General features: G+C 41.6%; 1 protein-coding gene across 1 annotated transcript in view; it reads left to right on the forward strand.

The window, feature by feature from the left end:
• The window catches only part of SCUBE1 (signal peptide, CUB domain and EGF like domain containing 1), a 192671-nt gene that overhangs the window by 37054 nt on the left and 141225 nt on the right, over window positions 1–14392 (forward strand). Inside the window, exon 4 of the mRNA XM_066568428.1 lies at window positions 13674–13808. Within this exon, the coding sequence (XP_066424525.1) occupies window positions 13674–13808 (135 nt within the window). The remainder of the gene's footprint in view (window positions 1–13673; window positions 13809–14392) is intronic.

Below are 14392 nucleotides of genomic sequence, written 5' to 3' on the forward strand. Positions count from 1 at the left end.
AATCACAGCAAAGATTTCTCTACATGGAACACTCAGGAAAGTAAAGAATAAGCAGCTTAGACTGTGAAGCTAATATGTGTAAGTTATATCCCATATGGATGCTCTTAGTTAGTTTGATATGGCTGTAGATAGTCTAGATAGTGAGCTCAACAAGCTCAGAGATACTGCATCCTTACTGCTTTACCTCATTTGTGTTACTTTTGTGTCTTTTGTTAATTCGTTTTAACTTTCTCATAATAGCAAATTTCTGAGTCAGTGTGGCCTCTATTGATGTATACCTTAATGGAAGAACTATAAAATATGTTGAATTTATCAAAGTTTAGGGAGCTGCATTGTGTTTAGTGCTTACTTAAACCAAGGGAGAATGTGTGTTCAACTGAGGGTGCAGGATTCCAGCCTCTAATGGGTGTGTCAGGTGCGTATGGCATTCAAGCCCTCCCTAAAGGAATGGTGCCTTTTTGAGTCCTAGAAACTACATAGGTCCAGTTGAAACACTGAATTAATATGGATTACATAAAGACATCAGACAAAGAAGTCATCAGATCCCTGATTTCAAAGAGGAGCTATGCTTAGAATGCAGTCAGAACTTGGCAGTGTTGATTTATGATAAACGATATGATTTATATAGTCAATAAACATCACAAAGAATATCTGCTACATAGTTGCTGACTGTATTATAAAATGAGACCTAACTCTTTTCCAGTAGGAATGAGTTCTAGATGAAAGGTTGGTAGTGAATTTCTTGCTAAGTAGATTTTAGTGTCTCAGATTTCCATAGTGCCCTGCCTTTGCTGTCTAACACTCTTCATGAATTTCTGCATCTTTACATTATTCTTTTGACTTCAGTGTGCAAACTTGAAAGTATGGATCCAACTACAAAACTAAGGTAGAGGCTTGTTTTTACTGCTTTCATTACCTTCTGCAGACTTCAGTCCAGTTCCTTTTCAAGCATCTCAAAATATTCCCTGTTTCTTACTGGAGTTGGATCAGAGCAGAAGACGTAGTTTTGCATAAAAGAGGAGCAGGGAGGAACATGGAGTAGTTGATGGCAGCATGTTTTAATATGACTTTTTTGATGACTGTAGCTAACATCAAAATAATAATAATTACTCATTAAAAAGTCACTGGACATACTTTTACAAGAATGATTGTTTAGAGAATTTGCAATGTTTGAGATTAAAGCAAAATTTATTATTAAGAGGCCTTATGAGATGTGGAAAGAAATTATTAGAAACAATTCACTCAAGTCTTCAAAAAAGGCAAGAAGGAAGACTCAGGAAACTACAGTTCAGTCAGCCTCACCATTCCTGGAAAGGTGATGGAACAGCTCATCCTGGATGTTATCTCTGAGCATGTGGAGGAAAAAAGTCATAAAATCACAGAATGGTTTGGGTTGGAAGGGACCCTCAAGATCATTCAGTTCCACCCCCTGCCATGGGCAGGGACACCTTCCACTATGCTCCAAGCCCCTCCAACCTGGCCTTGGACACTTGTAGGGATTAGGCAGCCACAGCTTCTCTGGGCAACCTGTGACCTCTCCACCCTCACAGGGAAAAGTTTCTTCCTAATTTCAAATCTAAATCTACCCTCCTTTAGCTTAAAGCCATTTTCCCTTGTCCTATGTACTTGTAAAAAGCCCCTTTCTCACTTTCTTGTAGGCTCACGTCAGCTACTGGAAGGCCACAATGAGTTTTTCCTGCACCCTTCTCTTCTCCAGGCTGAACAATCCCAATTCCCTCAGCCTTTCCTCCCAGCAGAGCTGCTCCATCCCTCTGATCCCCTTGGTGTCCCTGCTCTGGCCTGGCTCCAGCAGCTCCCTGTGCTTCCTGGGCTGGGCCCAGGGCTGGATGCAGCCCTGCAGGGGGGGCTCAGCAGAGAGGGACAGAGGGGCAGAATCCCCCCTGCCCTGCTGCCCTGGGGCTCTGGGTGCAGCCCAGCACAGGGGGGCTCTGGGTTGGGGCAGGGTCAGCTCTCACCCACAGCAGCCCCAAGTCCTTCTGCCAGGGCTGCTCCCTCTGCTCATCCCCTGCCCGGATTCATCACACACAGGGATGTGCCCAAGACAGGAGCAGCACCAGCACTTGGTCTGGTTAAACCTCATGAGATTCCCATGGGTCACTGCTCGAGCTTGCCCTCTGGATTGTCACTGCACCCTCAGCTTGGTGCCATCTGCAAAGCTGCTGAGGGTGATCCCTTTGTTTATATCATGGATTCTTCAAGGGGAAATCACACTTGACTAGTTGGATAGCCTGCTGTGATGGAATGATGGGCTGGAGATGAGGGAGAACAGTGGGTGTTCTCTGCCTTGATTTCACAAAGGCTTTTGACTGTCCCCCACAAGATCCTTGTGGGTGAGCTCAGGAGGGCAGGTTGGTTAAGTGGGCTGTGAGGTGCTTTGAGAGCTGCCTGAACAGCAGAGCAGCAGGCCTGGCTGGAGGCCTGTACCCCAGGGGTCAGGACTGGCCCCAGTATTGTTCCTCTTACTCATCAGGCCCTGGGTGAAGGGGAGATGTATCAGCACATTTGCTGATGATACAAAACAGGAAGGAGTGCCTTGGCACACCAGAAGGTGCTGTCATTCTGTGAAACTCAGGCAGGCTGGGGAACTGGGCAGAGAGGAACCCAACAAAGTTCAGCAAAGGCAAGGTCAGGGTCCTTCACCTGGGCAGGACAACCCCAGGTACCAGGACAGGCTGGGGTGATCTCCTGGAGAGCATCTCTGAGGAGAAGGACCTGGGGGTCGTGGTGGACACTGAAATATTCCCAAGCCAGCAGTGTCCTGAGGGCAAGGAGGTGGAATCCCCAGTGGAATCCTGGGGACCATCAGGAAGAGCATTGTCAGCAGCTCAGGGAGTGATCCTACCCCTCTGCCCGGCCCTGGGAGGCATATCTGGAGAGCCGTGTCCAGCTCTGGGCTCCTCAGGACAGGAGAGACATGGAGCTCCTGGAGTGGGGCCAGCAAAGGGCTGCATAGATGATGAGGGGGCAGGAGCATCTCTCCTGTGAGGAACCAAATGGGGGAAGACATGACTGAGAGAGGATCTTATAAATGCACACAAATATCTTCAAGGACAAGGGGCACAAACTGAAACACATGAAGTCTCCTTGGTATAAGGAAAAACTTCTTTACTGTGAGAGTGACAGAGCACTGGAACTGGCTTCCCAGAGAGGCTGTGAAGTCTCCTTCTCTGGAGAGATTCAAAACCTACCTGGACATAATCCTGTGCAACCTGCTCTAGGGGTATTGGGCTAGATGATCTCCAGGTGTTCCTGCCAACCCTATCTGTTCTATGTTTCTGTATATGAAAATATATTTTGTTACATAAATTGTGCCATAGTTTGGAGCAATAATGTTTGAAAAAGTAGAGAAACTATTTAATTATTTGTGTTGTTATTTTGAAGGCAGAATTAAGAAATTGCTTCTGAAATTAATCAGAAATTCCAGAAAAATTATGAGTATGACAGCAATGAAAGGGGTCTGGACCCGACTAAGGATATAGGGGGGTTGGATTTGTAGTGTGTGACCAATCATATAGGGCTTGTTAAATAAGATGCTAAGCACTCTGGTCCCAGTGCATCAAAATTTCTATGTGCACAACAGGTACAAATCATGGTATCTTGCTGCCTGTACAACTGCAGTGCTTTCTTAAGTAGGCCTGAGAGTGGCTATATGTCACCAAATGCTGTTCAGTACTTACAAAAAACTCCTAAACTTCCTGTATGAACATGTTAGGGAAGTCTAAGAGACTTGGTTTTAGTCATTTTAAAAATAACTTGAAGATCTCCTCTAGTCTATAAAACCTGAGTGGACCACAGGCTCAGGCTATTAATGACTACACATTGAAAGAATGTGAGTACTCATTCTTGTGCTCTGAAATTACATGAATACCCCAGGCAAGGACTGAGTTTTGCTTTGAGTAGATTGCAGCAAGTGTCCACTTCATAATTTCACACATACTGTTTGAGTGGGACCTCAGGGCTTTCAAGTTGCAGAATTTGTCAGTAGATGGTCAGTCCATTTGCTTTAACATGTAGTTTCCCCTCTGATTTAAGGTTCTGTACAACCAATATTAGGTATCTCAGAGGAAAAGGTAAGAAAGCTTTCAGTGGAATGCCTGTAGAAAGCTCTGCATTGTTCCTGTAATTTACAGATTCATTTACATGCAAGAGTCTGTTCGATTGGGCCACAGCAGAGGGCTGTGGAGATGATCAGGGTACTAGAAATCTCTTGTATGAAGAGAGGCTGAAAGAGCTGGGTCTGTTTAGCCTGGAGAAGAGATGACCAAAAGAGGATCTTAGCAATGTCTGTCAGTATCTGCATGGAGGGTGTCCTGACAAGAGCTGGGAGCCAAGTTCTTCTCAGTGTGCCAAACAGCAGGATAAGAGTCAATGGGCAGAAACTGAAACACAGGAAGTGTTCCGTGAGGAACATCAGGAAAAACTTCTTTACTATGCAGGCAACTGAGCGCTGGCAGCCCAGAGAGGATGTGGAGTCTCCTTCCATGGAAGACCCTCAAAAGCCATGTGGACACAATCCTGAGTAATATGCTCGAGGATGACCCTGCCTGAGCAGAGAGGTTGCATGATCTCCAGAATTCTTTTGGTTTTTCCTTAAAAAATTGCATGGTGTTATATAGCTGTTAGAGAAATCCATTTATGTGTTCCCGAGTGCTGGCAAAAAGAATATGCACGTCTGGTGAATTTTACAGGGAAGGTGGAGTTAAGGTGGTTATTTGTTTTGATTTATTTTGAGTTCTTTGTTTGTGTTGGCTGTACACTACCAAGCCAGCTCCAAACTTACTAAATTCTTGCCTTCTCTACATAAATATGATGTTCCTGAAGTCAGGTTTTTTGACTGTTGTTGCTTTTCATTGGTAATTCCCAGCTCAGGGCAATGTTGGTCTCGCTTTATAAGAGATGAATGTGGCTGTTCTGAAGACAGGTTTTTTGACTGTTGTTGCTTTTCATTGGTAATTCCCAGCTCAGGGCAATGCTGGTCTCGCTTTATAAGAGATGAATGTGGCTGATGTGTCCATCTGTTGAGTTGCTTAGTACTAACACAACTTACTGTAGCTTCCATGTTCTAATGGGTGGCTGCTGCTTAGCTGGTGCACAGGTGTCCAACTGTTTTCTTAAACCCAGGTAGTCAAAAAAAACCCAACCAACCAGTCAAGCTTTGTACTGTGTGATATAGAACAGCTGGGTTGAGTAGTAAGCTAGTGTTGCCATATAATATTAAAAAAATAATTACTATTTGCTGTAAGATCTTAAATATGTTCCAGGTATTTCTGTCCAGAGAAATCAGAGAACATATTTGTTCTAAATACTGGGATTTGTGTTGCTCATGTTTAGGAGAGTGGAAATGCTGAACTCATTTCCCAGGTGGCAAAAATGCTCATTTGCCCAAACATTTTGTGCCAAAGGAAGCATTCATTCTCTGAAACTATTCAGAAACTGAGGCTGTGTTTATAAAACAGTTTTCGCCAGTGGAGATACTTTCAGGAAAATGTAATTGTTTTGATATGACCTACAGGAAGGATTTCAGCATTTTTCTGTTCCCCAAAAGTTTAATGTGTCTGATTATGCCAATTCACCTGAATAAGCCAGTCTTTTTCTTTTCCTGCTATAGTTCTCATTACACTGTATTGAAAGTTGTGCTTGAGACTCTCCCATTTCTTCCATTTTTCATGGACCTCAAGTATTGTCCATATAGAGCATGAGAATGACTTCATAGCCTACTGGGTGCTGCAGTGTTGAGGTTAAAATCACTCATCTGACTCTAGAGAGGCCCCTAACTGTGTTACTGACAGGTAACAACAAAAATCTTTAATCTAGCCATTTTCTAGGCTCTTATTACCGGAGCTCAGGAAGGAAGTACTTCATGTGCTATAGACCTGGAAAATCTTACCAACTTGAGACGGAGATACTGTCTCACTTTCCATGTCAAGTTTCATGGTTTGTTTACCCCAAAAGAAAAAATCTTTTTTCATTATTGAGACAATAATAACAATACAACTAGAAAAACAACAAGCAGTTTTGAGTTAACCCAAACCAGATTTTTCTAATCTTGGTAGGGTCTATAAGTAAATGTAAAAGGAAGCAGGTATAAGCAGTAATTATCCTGGAAGGATAGTTCAGTTCAGCCTGCAGCAATTAATGATGCTGAGGAAAAAGACAATGGGGCATATGACAATAGACTATATAATTTACTTATCTCAAATTTATCCTTCAATTGATCAGGACTGCTGCTTGTTTGTATCTGTAATTAGCTTCCCTCCACTAGGTTATGGAGTAATGTTAATCCAGCATTTGCCACTTGGAGTGCCTACTAAATAGGGCAGGAGATCTTTCTTCTTTTTAGTGCCTTTATTAAAAATCAGCTCGGGTGGGAAGCACGGGTGGGCCACGCACACACTGTCACCGCTCCCCGAAGTGACTCAGAGAAGGAGAAAGAGCAAGTGCAGGCGTGTCCACAAGAATACAGGCACAGCTGGGGCTTCTATTCTCACAAGACCACCAAACACTTTGAAGCGTTTCAGTTTGGTGTTCAAGGTTATCTTTCTAGCCAACATCTTTGGTTAGGGTGAAAGGTAAAAAGGGTCTTAGCAGACACTAGATTCCATTCTTCACCTCTAGACATCACTTAGATCTCTTAATTCCATGGTGGCTCCTTGTTTTAGGGGTTTTCCTGCTAGATTTGGTGAGGTGTTTCTACATTTGCATACCAGCCCGATGTCACCTCCTCCTCACAGTCCCGGGTGCCATTTTCCAGGAAGCAGCAGGGTGATACTCAACAAAGAGGGATTTCTAACTATCAACAACAGGTAATTAAAGAAAAACTATTAACTATAGGTGATTACAACATGAAATTATTAACAACAAATAGTTAAAACTCCCACTTAGCAGCAATTGGTTAAACCTGTTAACTTTGCAACCTTTAAAAAAAATGGACAACTTTTCTACTCATAACAACTAGATGTCTGTAGGAACTGCAAATTTATTCTAATGGAGCTGTGGATGTCTGTGCCTCACAGAAGAGCTTCATGCCTAGCTGGAGGCCGCTGGCATTCCCTGGACAATGGCACAGATGAAAAGAAGTGTGATCCAATTCACACACAATCGTCTTAAAGCCTGAATCAAAAGAGTGGGTAACATGAACAAATAATTGAGCAGGAACTTTTTTGAGTTTAGGCACTGTTGTCAGGAGGCCACCTGTGAAAGCATAGAAGCTACAACTGTCACATTCAGGGATTTGGATGTTTATTTTGGAAATGCTAAAAGCTGTGAAAATGGTTTTGGTGTCTTAAGAGGAGAGAGAGAGAGTGGTGCCCAGTTGGTTAAGAAAGGACAAACGACATCAAGAGAGTTGAACTTGATGCAACATCCACACAATATCCATGGGGCTGTTACCTTCAGCTCAGCAAGTGGGCAGCAATCACATGCAGCAGAGTTAAACTGAGAGTTACGTGTGTGTTTCCTAGGCTGTACAGAGCAAAGAAGTCTCTTGCAGCGGCATTTATGCCGTGTTTGCCTACTGTGAAATTTAAGACATTCCACTGTGTGTCAGAAAATAACTACAGAAAAGATTTGAAGCATCCTTTTCAAGTTGTGCGGGCAAACAAGATGCCCAGTCAGTGGGTGCTGAGTGGGAGTGGATAGGTGATTGTAATCCATTAAAAAACTGAATTCTCCAGGACAGATCACAGCCATCACTTTAAGTGTTCTATCCTTGTACATATGAAAAGAGTGGTTCTAGGGATCAATTAAGTCATCAATTACTTTAGAATGATTGTAGTATTCGTTACCCAAGAGCATTCTTGTGATTGTTTCTTTATGTCTCCCATCTGCAAAATGTGCTTTATTTCTTGGGGAAAGGTAGTTTTGCACACTTTTTGTTGGTTTGGGGGGCGTTTTTTATGTCTAGTTCAGTAAACATTGACTACTGTAGGATCCCTCTTCTGCAAGTGCATCTTTTTTCACCAAGGGCTCTAGTGAGTATTTTTGCAACGGTGGGAGTGAATGAAGCATTGAATTCAGGGCTGTGGTGCTCTTTCTCCTTTTCTTCACCAGATTTTTCAGTTTCTGGAAGGAGGGGACAAAAGTGCAATCTAGCCTTGTGCAAATAACAGAGAATTCAGGCCCAGCTTTTAAATTTTTCATGAAGTCTGATTTCAGATCTGCTGGAGATAGAAATGCTGTGTACATAGGTAGCAATGTCTCTTGCCTCTCATACTTCTCCCTGCGTGCTTATATGAAGATGGTTTGGCAGCTCTTGCAATTAGCAGTGATTCTGGTTTCCATGGCCCCCTCAGCTGCTGCAAGGGATCACCCTCCCTACCTTCACAGCGTGTCACTGCTTGTAGGAGCGTTCCAGCAGGAGCACCTGCCTGCAGCCTCTGATCTGATACCACTCCTACATGCCAGATTTGCTCTTTGGGCTTACATGGGTATCTTGAGATCCCATCTTCCAAGACACCCACTCCAACAGAGCATCACGGTACTTGGAGGATTATAGAAGTGAGAAGAGTGTGTTCCAAATGCTGCTGTCATTAAAGGTTAACTCACAGAAATGAGCGCATTTTGTTTTAAACATGATATATTGAAGTCATTTGAATTGTTTCTGTGATTATCTTATTTGTGTATTGCTGTGCTTCAAGGTTCAGAATAGATGAGAGAGACAGTACGAGGCTAGGGAGGATTTGTAAGATGAAGAAAAATGCAGAAAAAGCAAGTAGTGAATGAATATTTACTATTTCTCACAATAATGGAATCTGGGGGCATTCATCCAGACTATGAAGCAGCATTTTAGAAATAAACAAAAGCAATTTCTCTAATCTCCAATGAGCCCAACATGATTGGCTCATGTTGGGCTCATTGGAGATTAGAGAAATCACACAGGAAAGACCCAGCAGGACAATAGTCTAGGAAGTGATTTAGGAGAGTTGATAGGTGTGTGATGCTGAAACCTGGGAGAACATGTCTGCAATGGTATTGTCCCATCTTTACAGTCTTCTCCTGAGTACAAGCTACAAGGACAGTGTCAGAGATGCTAGGCTAGGTGTGATTTTGGTATAATTATGACTGTAGTAAATCCAACACTGTGATTTTTTAAAATTTTATTTAGACTTTCAGCCAGCTTTCGGACTAGAAATATTCAGAATGTAATTATTTTAAATTCCAGAATCAGGCACTTACATTTTCCAAGCCTGTGGTTGCTAATCTTTTCCCTTACAAATGCAAAATATCCCAAGTGGTGTTTTGTTGCTAACATTTGTGTCAAGTCTGCAGTATTGCTATCAGTTCTTCATCTCTCTGTCACAATGTTCTGCACTGGTTAAATAGGCATCTTAGAGATATCTTCCAAAAGTTTCTAAGAGTAGCTTAGAGGAAATAAAATAGCAGCTCCTTAGATCATGAGTCAAAATCTTGTTTTTGGAAGTCTTGGTGCAACAGCAAGTACATTTTTACTATGGTTCCCAAATGCTTTGCTGGTTTTGAAGACTCAGATTTCTGAGGGTCTTAAGTGTTCATCAAAATGCTGACATAAAAATGTCAGAAGGAAGGAAGAGAAGATCAGGAGAGGAAGAAAACAGTGGACATACTGTTCCTGGCATTGACTCTGTGTAGTGTTTCCACTTCTGTGTCTTCCTGCTTGTGGTTTTGGTTTCAGGTACCCTTAGCAGACCTTTCTCCCTCCATGGTATCCAAACAGGACACTTTGCTGAAAGAGCTTCTTTAGGCCAAACACTGCAGGAAGCTCTGTGCCAGATCAGGGTGAAACACCAGTGAAGTTAATTTGAAAAATTCATCAGATAAATTAAATGAGAAACTGAAAACATTTGTTTATTTAATACATAAAGCATTCATCTTTATCAACTGTAATATTTCCTACCCTTTGATACTGTTCCACACTACCACTCTCCAGAGGATCTCATCTTACTAATGTACAGAACATGAGTTTGATTATATGAAGGCAGTGGGCCAAAAAGCTAGAGGTCTTATGCAAATTGAAATCTGCATTCATTTGCATAATGCTTCTGATATAGAGATATAGATATAGCTACATATGTATGTATTTATGCAGCCATTATCTCTCTGTCTCTGTTGAAAGATCCTTCTCCTTTCCCAGCCTTTACCTGAGCTGTCTCTTGCCCTAGTCCTGGTTGTCCTTGATGAGGACTGGCCACTCTGAAGTCCAGGGGCTCCTCTTCCTGCAAACATAGGTTTGTCATTGGTCTAAATTCTGCAGCAGCAATTCTTGCTTTTGTGCTGGTGGTCATCTGAGCTGTTTATTTGTGCTGGTAAGGAGCAGTTAAAAGCTGTGGAAACTGAGCTATTTCTAGGTGCTTCCAGCAGCAGTTGTCTTTGGCAAACAGAATCACAGGACAGTTCTTTGTGATGAGCATTACAGAGGATGTCTTAAGGATGTGTGTTCACTCTCTACTAGTTCTTCATCCTCTTTTTGAGGATGAGGGTTGGAGTAGCCATGTGGAATGACCATCTGAGCTCAGCTCAGGTGAGAATAATTTAACATTCTTTAGTGGGTTTGGATTGTAAAGACTTGGTGAAATCTTCCTGCATCAATTGGATTTTGGGACTCAGCTCTCCTATGAGCACTGGATAATGTACTTTAGGAACCAGCACACTATCAGGTGGGGAGACCAAGCTGAAACTTTTGTCATACAAGGAGGCTGGGAAATGGATTTGACTTTCCATACACCAGTTTAAAGTAATGGAAGCTTGCTCCTTCTACCTTGAGGCTGCCATCGTCAGAGAGACAATCTGAATTATTGTCTCCTGACAATCCTGAATGATCAGTGGTACCTGATTTTGTGTAAAAGTTTATGAAAGAAGACCTGTCTATTGCTCAAAATAAGAGAAAAATTCTGTTTCATTAAGAATAGAGTAATAAACCAAGTAAGCTTTGTATTTGTGCTTAATAAATTTAGAAGTTTTTAATATGGGTTTAGTTGGGGCTTAGAGTAGGTGTTTGAGTCACTTTTATGCCATAAGTGACTTTTTTCAAATCTCCAGAGTTAGGCCCTGGGGTGCAGGTATAAACTGTCACACAGAGTTGGCACCAATTAAAGCTCCTGAGAATCTACTCTCAGTTTTTTTCAAAACAGTCAACAGCCATGTTTGACATGTAGAGAGCCAGCAAAACTGGAGCTAAAAAAAGCTTTGTTGAAAATCTGACTGCTTATTTTGGTGTTTATGTGGAACTTAATCATTAGAAAATCTCGTCCTAAATTCAGTCTCATCCATGTTGCACTACCAATGTTTCCACTTTCAGGTGGATAAATTGAGCTGCACTGAATAAGAATTGCACAACGAAAAAAAGAAATAGGCCCTTGGGCAGGTATTTCATTTGTGAGATTTGAAAAAATTCAGAGACATTAAGGAATTACTCTGCCAGATCTACCAAAGCTTGAGCTTCTTGGAGTCAATGGAGTTCTCTTGCATAACTTCAGAAGACTATTTTATGCTATTCTCTCAACTGGGTTATTAATGAACTGATAGGTTGATCATAAAGTGACTTTATTGGAAAGAAAGTTTACCAAGTGAAGAATTCAGTAAATATTTTCCAGGCATCCATGTCCAATAGATTGCTTGGTGTGGTGAATAGTAAGCAATACTGCCCTTTAAGACTGCAGTAATACAAAGTGCTCCAAAAAGCCTAACCCAGTCTCAGAACTGAGACCTGAGAACATGTAAATCCTGCATCATCAAGCCAAGATCCATTGCAAGGCATATGTATGGTGTAGAGTAGTCCTAGATCCTAGCTGTTTGCTTTCTTCAAGTCCTTCATCAATGCATACTAAAATAATTTTGAGAGTAGCAATTGAACACAATTGGAAGAAATTCCTCATAGAAAATCCTTTTAAAGAGTTTTGATTGTAATAATTTTATTTTAGCATATGGATTTAGGGCTTGGTGATAGATAAATTGATCTCATTATGGAAATGGTAAGTGATTAGCATTTGTTATCAAGAGCAGAAAAAAAAGTTTACAAATCATTGCATTTGTTTCAGAGTATTCATGAGAGTTGAAAGGCAACTGTTTGAGTTACTTTGTGATACCATAAACAGAGCTCTGGGAAGACCACATACTTTGTAGCATAATTTGAGGTTTGTGCATGTACCAACTGAGACTTTCCTTCAGTAAGCGCTCAGCTAATTTTCCAAAAAGGAGAATCTAGATTCCAGGCTTCCTTCTTGTGCAGGGGTAGGCAAGGAAAGTCTTCACTTTCCCTTTTTCTCCACACTCCCAAAATCTCTGATTGGGTAGTGACAATGTTCGCATCTGGAAAAGAGGAAGAACTGAGTGCAGGGGGGATTTTGATACAGAAAATTTAAGTCAATAGCACTTAACGTTTCCTGGTAAATAAAAAAAAGGAGAACTGTCTACACACTTACATTATAGTTCAAGACAGAATGAGACTGCCTGGTTTCCCTGGGTGCTGCTGTAAATTACCCCAGAGCTTTTTTCTCTGTGAGAAAGAGCTACAACTGCTGTCACACGAAGGCAGCACAAACAGCAATAGCTGAGCAAGCTGCTGGAGCTCATGGCCAGCCCTGCATTCAGAGCTGCCTGGAGTTGGCTTTGCTTGCAACAGTACCATCAAGAGCAGCTTGGGTTTACCTTACTGTGTTGTGGCCACTCCTGGTGGAATTAATTTCTGCAGGAGCTATGCCAGCTTTTCTGAGGTTTGGAGTGTTGTGGATAATTTAGCTTTGTTGTGGTTTTTTTGCCCTTTCCAAAAATAAAATGAAAGCAAAACACACACCAACTCCATTGCCAACATGTTGGCACATACTGTGAAATATCTTAACTGGCTGAAGGGTCTTCATAAAAAAGGAAAGCATGGAATTTTCAGGTGGCAAGAAAAAAGCAAAAAATACATATTTTCATGAGCAAAACAGGGAAATTGCAAAGTTGAATGTGGGTCAGATACCTAATAGTGGCAGTGCTGATACGTAGGTGTCTGTTAAACACTACAGCCTAAAAACAGTTACACCAAAGAGAAGTGATGGAGCATAGGCCCTCAAAACAGCCAGTAGCTAATGCTGCCTTTGTGGTTTTATATATTTGCTTATTAAAATGACAATACAGACATGGAACATCTAGATTTAAGAAGCCTTCTTTTCACTAAACAACATTAAACAAAGTGACAAAGTAGGGGGTTATGACTCCAGTAATTGAAACATGCTGTTCTGTTCAAGACCAGAACTCTATAAAGACTCTTTTCACCCAGTAATGCCCTTTGTGTTTGCCTGCTATCCCTACTAGAAGTTACTGTAGACCTGAAGTATGTCTTTCCAAGTGGAGTGGGAATGACAGAGTGCAACAGCACACTTGGCAGATGGGGTCACACCCTTTTTAGGTTATTCTTGTTCATTGTGCACTGGAAATCAATTTGCAGCTCAGAATACATGAAGACTTAGGGAGATTCCTCTCCCCACTGTTTGGGGTTTTGTTTTGGTTTTTTTTCATGTCAACTTCAACCCTAGGATACAGGAAAAATAATTAGAGGGATTAATTTGGATTAACTAATTTGGGTAATCTTCATTAGCCTAATTTACAGTGTGCCTTTTTGTGTGTTCCTCACTCTTCTAGATTTGTATTCTGAATCTGTGCATTACCCTGAATTTCTTTTTCCTTCTGTCTTGTAGATGTTGATGAATGTCTGGATAACAATGGAGGGTGCCAGCAGATTTGTGTGAATACCATGGGCAGCTACGAATGTCAGTGCAAGGAGGGCTTTTTTCTGAGTGATAACCAGCACACCTGCATTCATCGCTCCATTGGTAAGTTTTCAGTGGGTAAAATGTGCTGTTTAGAATAACCATGCTCAATCAGAAAAGCTGAAACAGTTTGGGGTTTGTTGGGTTTTTTGTTTTTAAATCTCCACAGTTCCCAAAATCATTTTACTGGTTGGTTGGATTTGATTGATTCCTCTGCTAGCCAAACTTGTAGCAGAGCCATAAATAAGACAAAGAGACAGGCTTTGGTTTGACACACAAATTATACTTGGTTCACACAGCAGACTCTTTGTGTAGGCAGAGACAGATTTTCAAATAGTAACTTTCTGGTTCTGAGTTTCCAGAACTTTAAAATCTGTTTATTAGATAATGGTGTGCCTGTGTTTCACCTTAGAAAGCATGGTATCTTAAATCCAAACAAGCAGCTTGTTACTTCTGTAAGTTACACAGCTTGTGGGGGTTTTTGCCAGTTGTGTAGCTCATTATTTCATTGCAGACTGATCGTGGCTGATACTATATTGGCACTGGATTTTCTGTGGTTCAGTACTCTCTCCTTGGGTGGATTAAAAATCAGTTTCTCTGTTGCCTATGCACTAGCAATAGAAACAAGAAATCCCTGAAAAACTGTG

This window comes from Molothrus aeneus, chromosome 32, assembly GCF_037042795.1.
Source record: "Molothrus aeneus isolate 106 chromosome 32, BPBGC_Maene_1.0, whole genome shotgun sequence".
Taxonomy (NCBI): Eukaryota; Metazoa; Chordata; class Aves; order Passeriformes; family Icteridae; genus Molothrus; species Molothrus aeneus.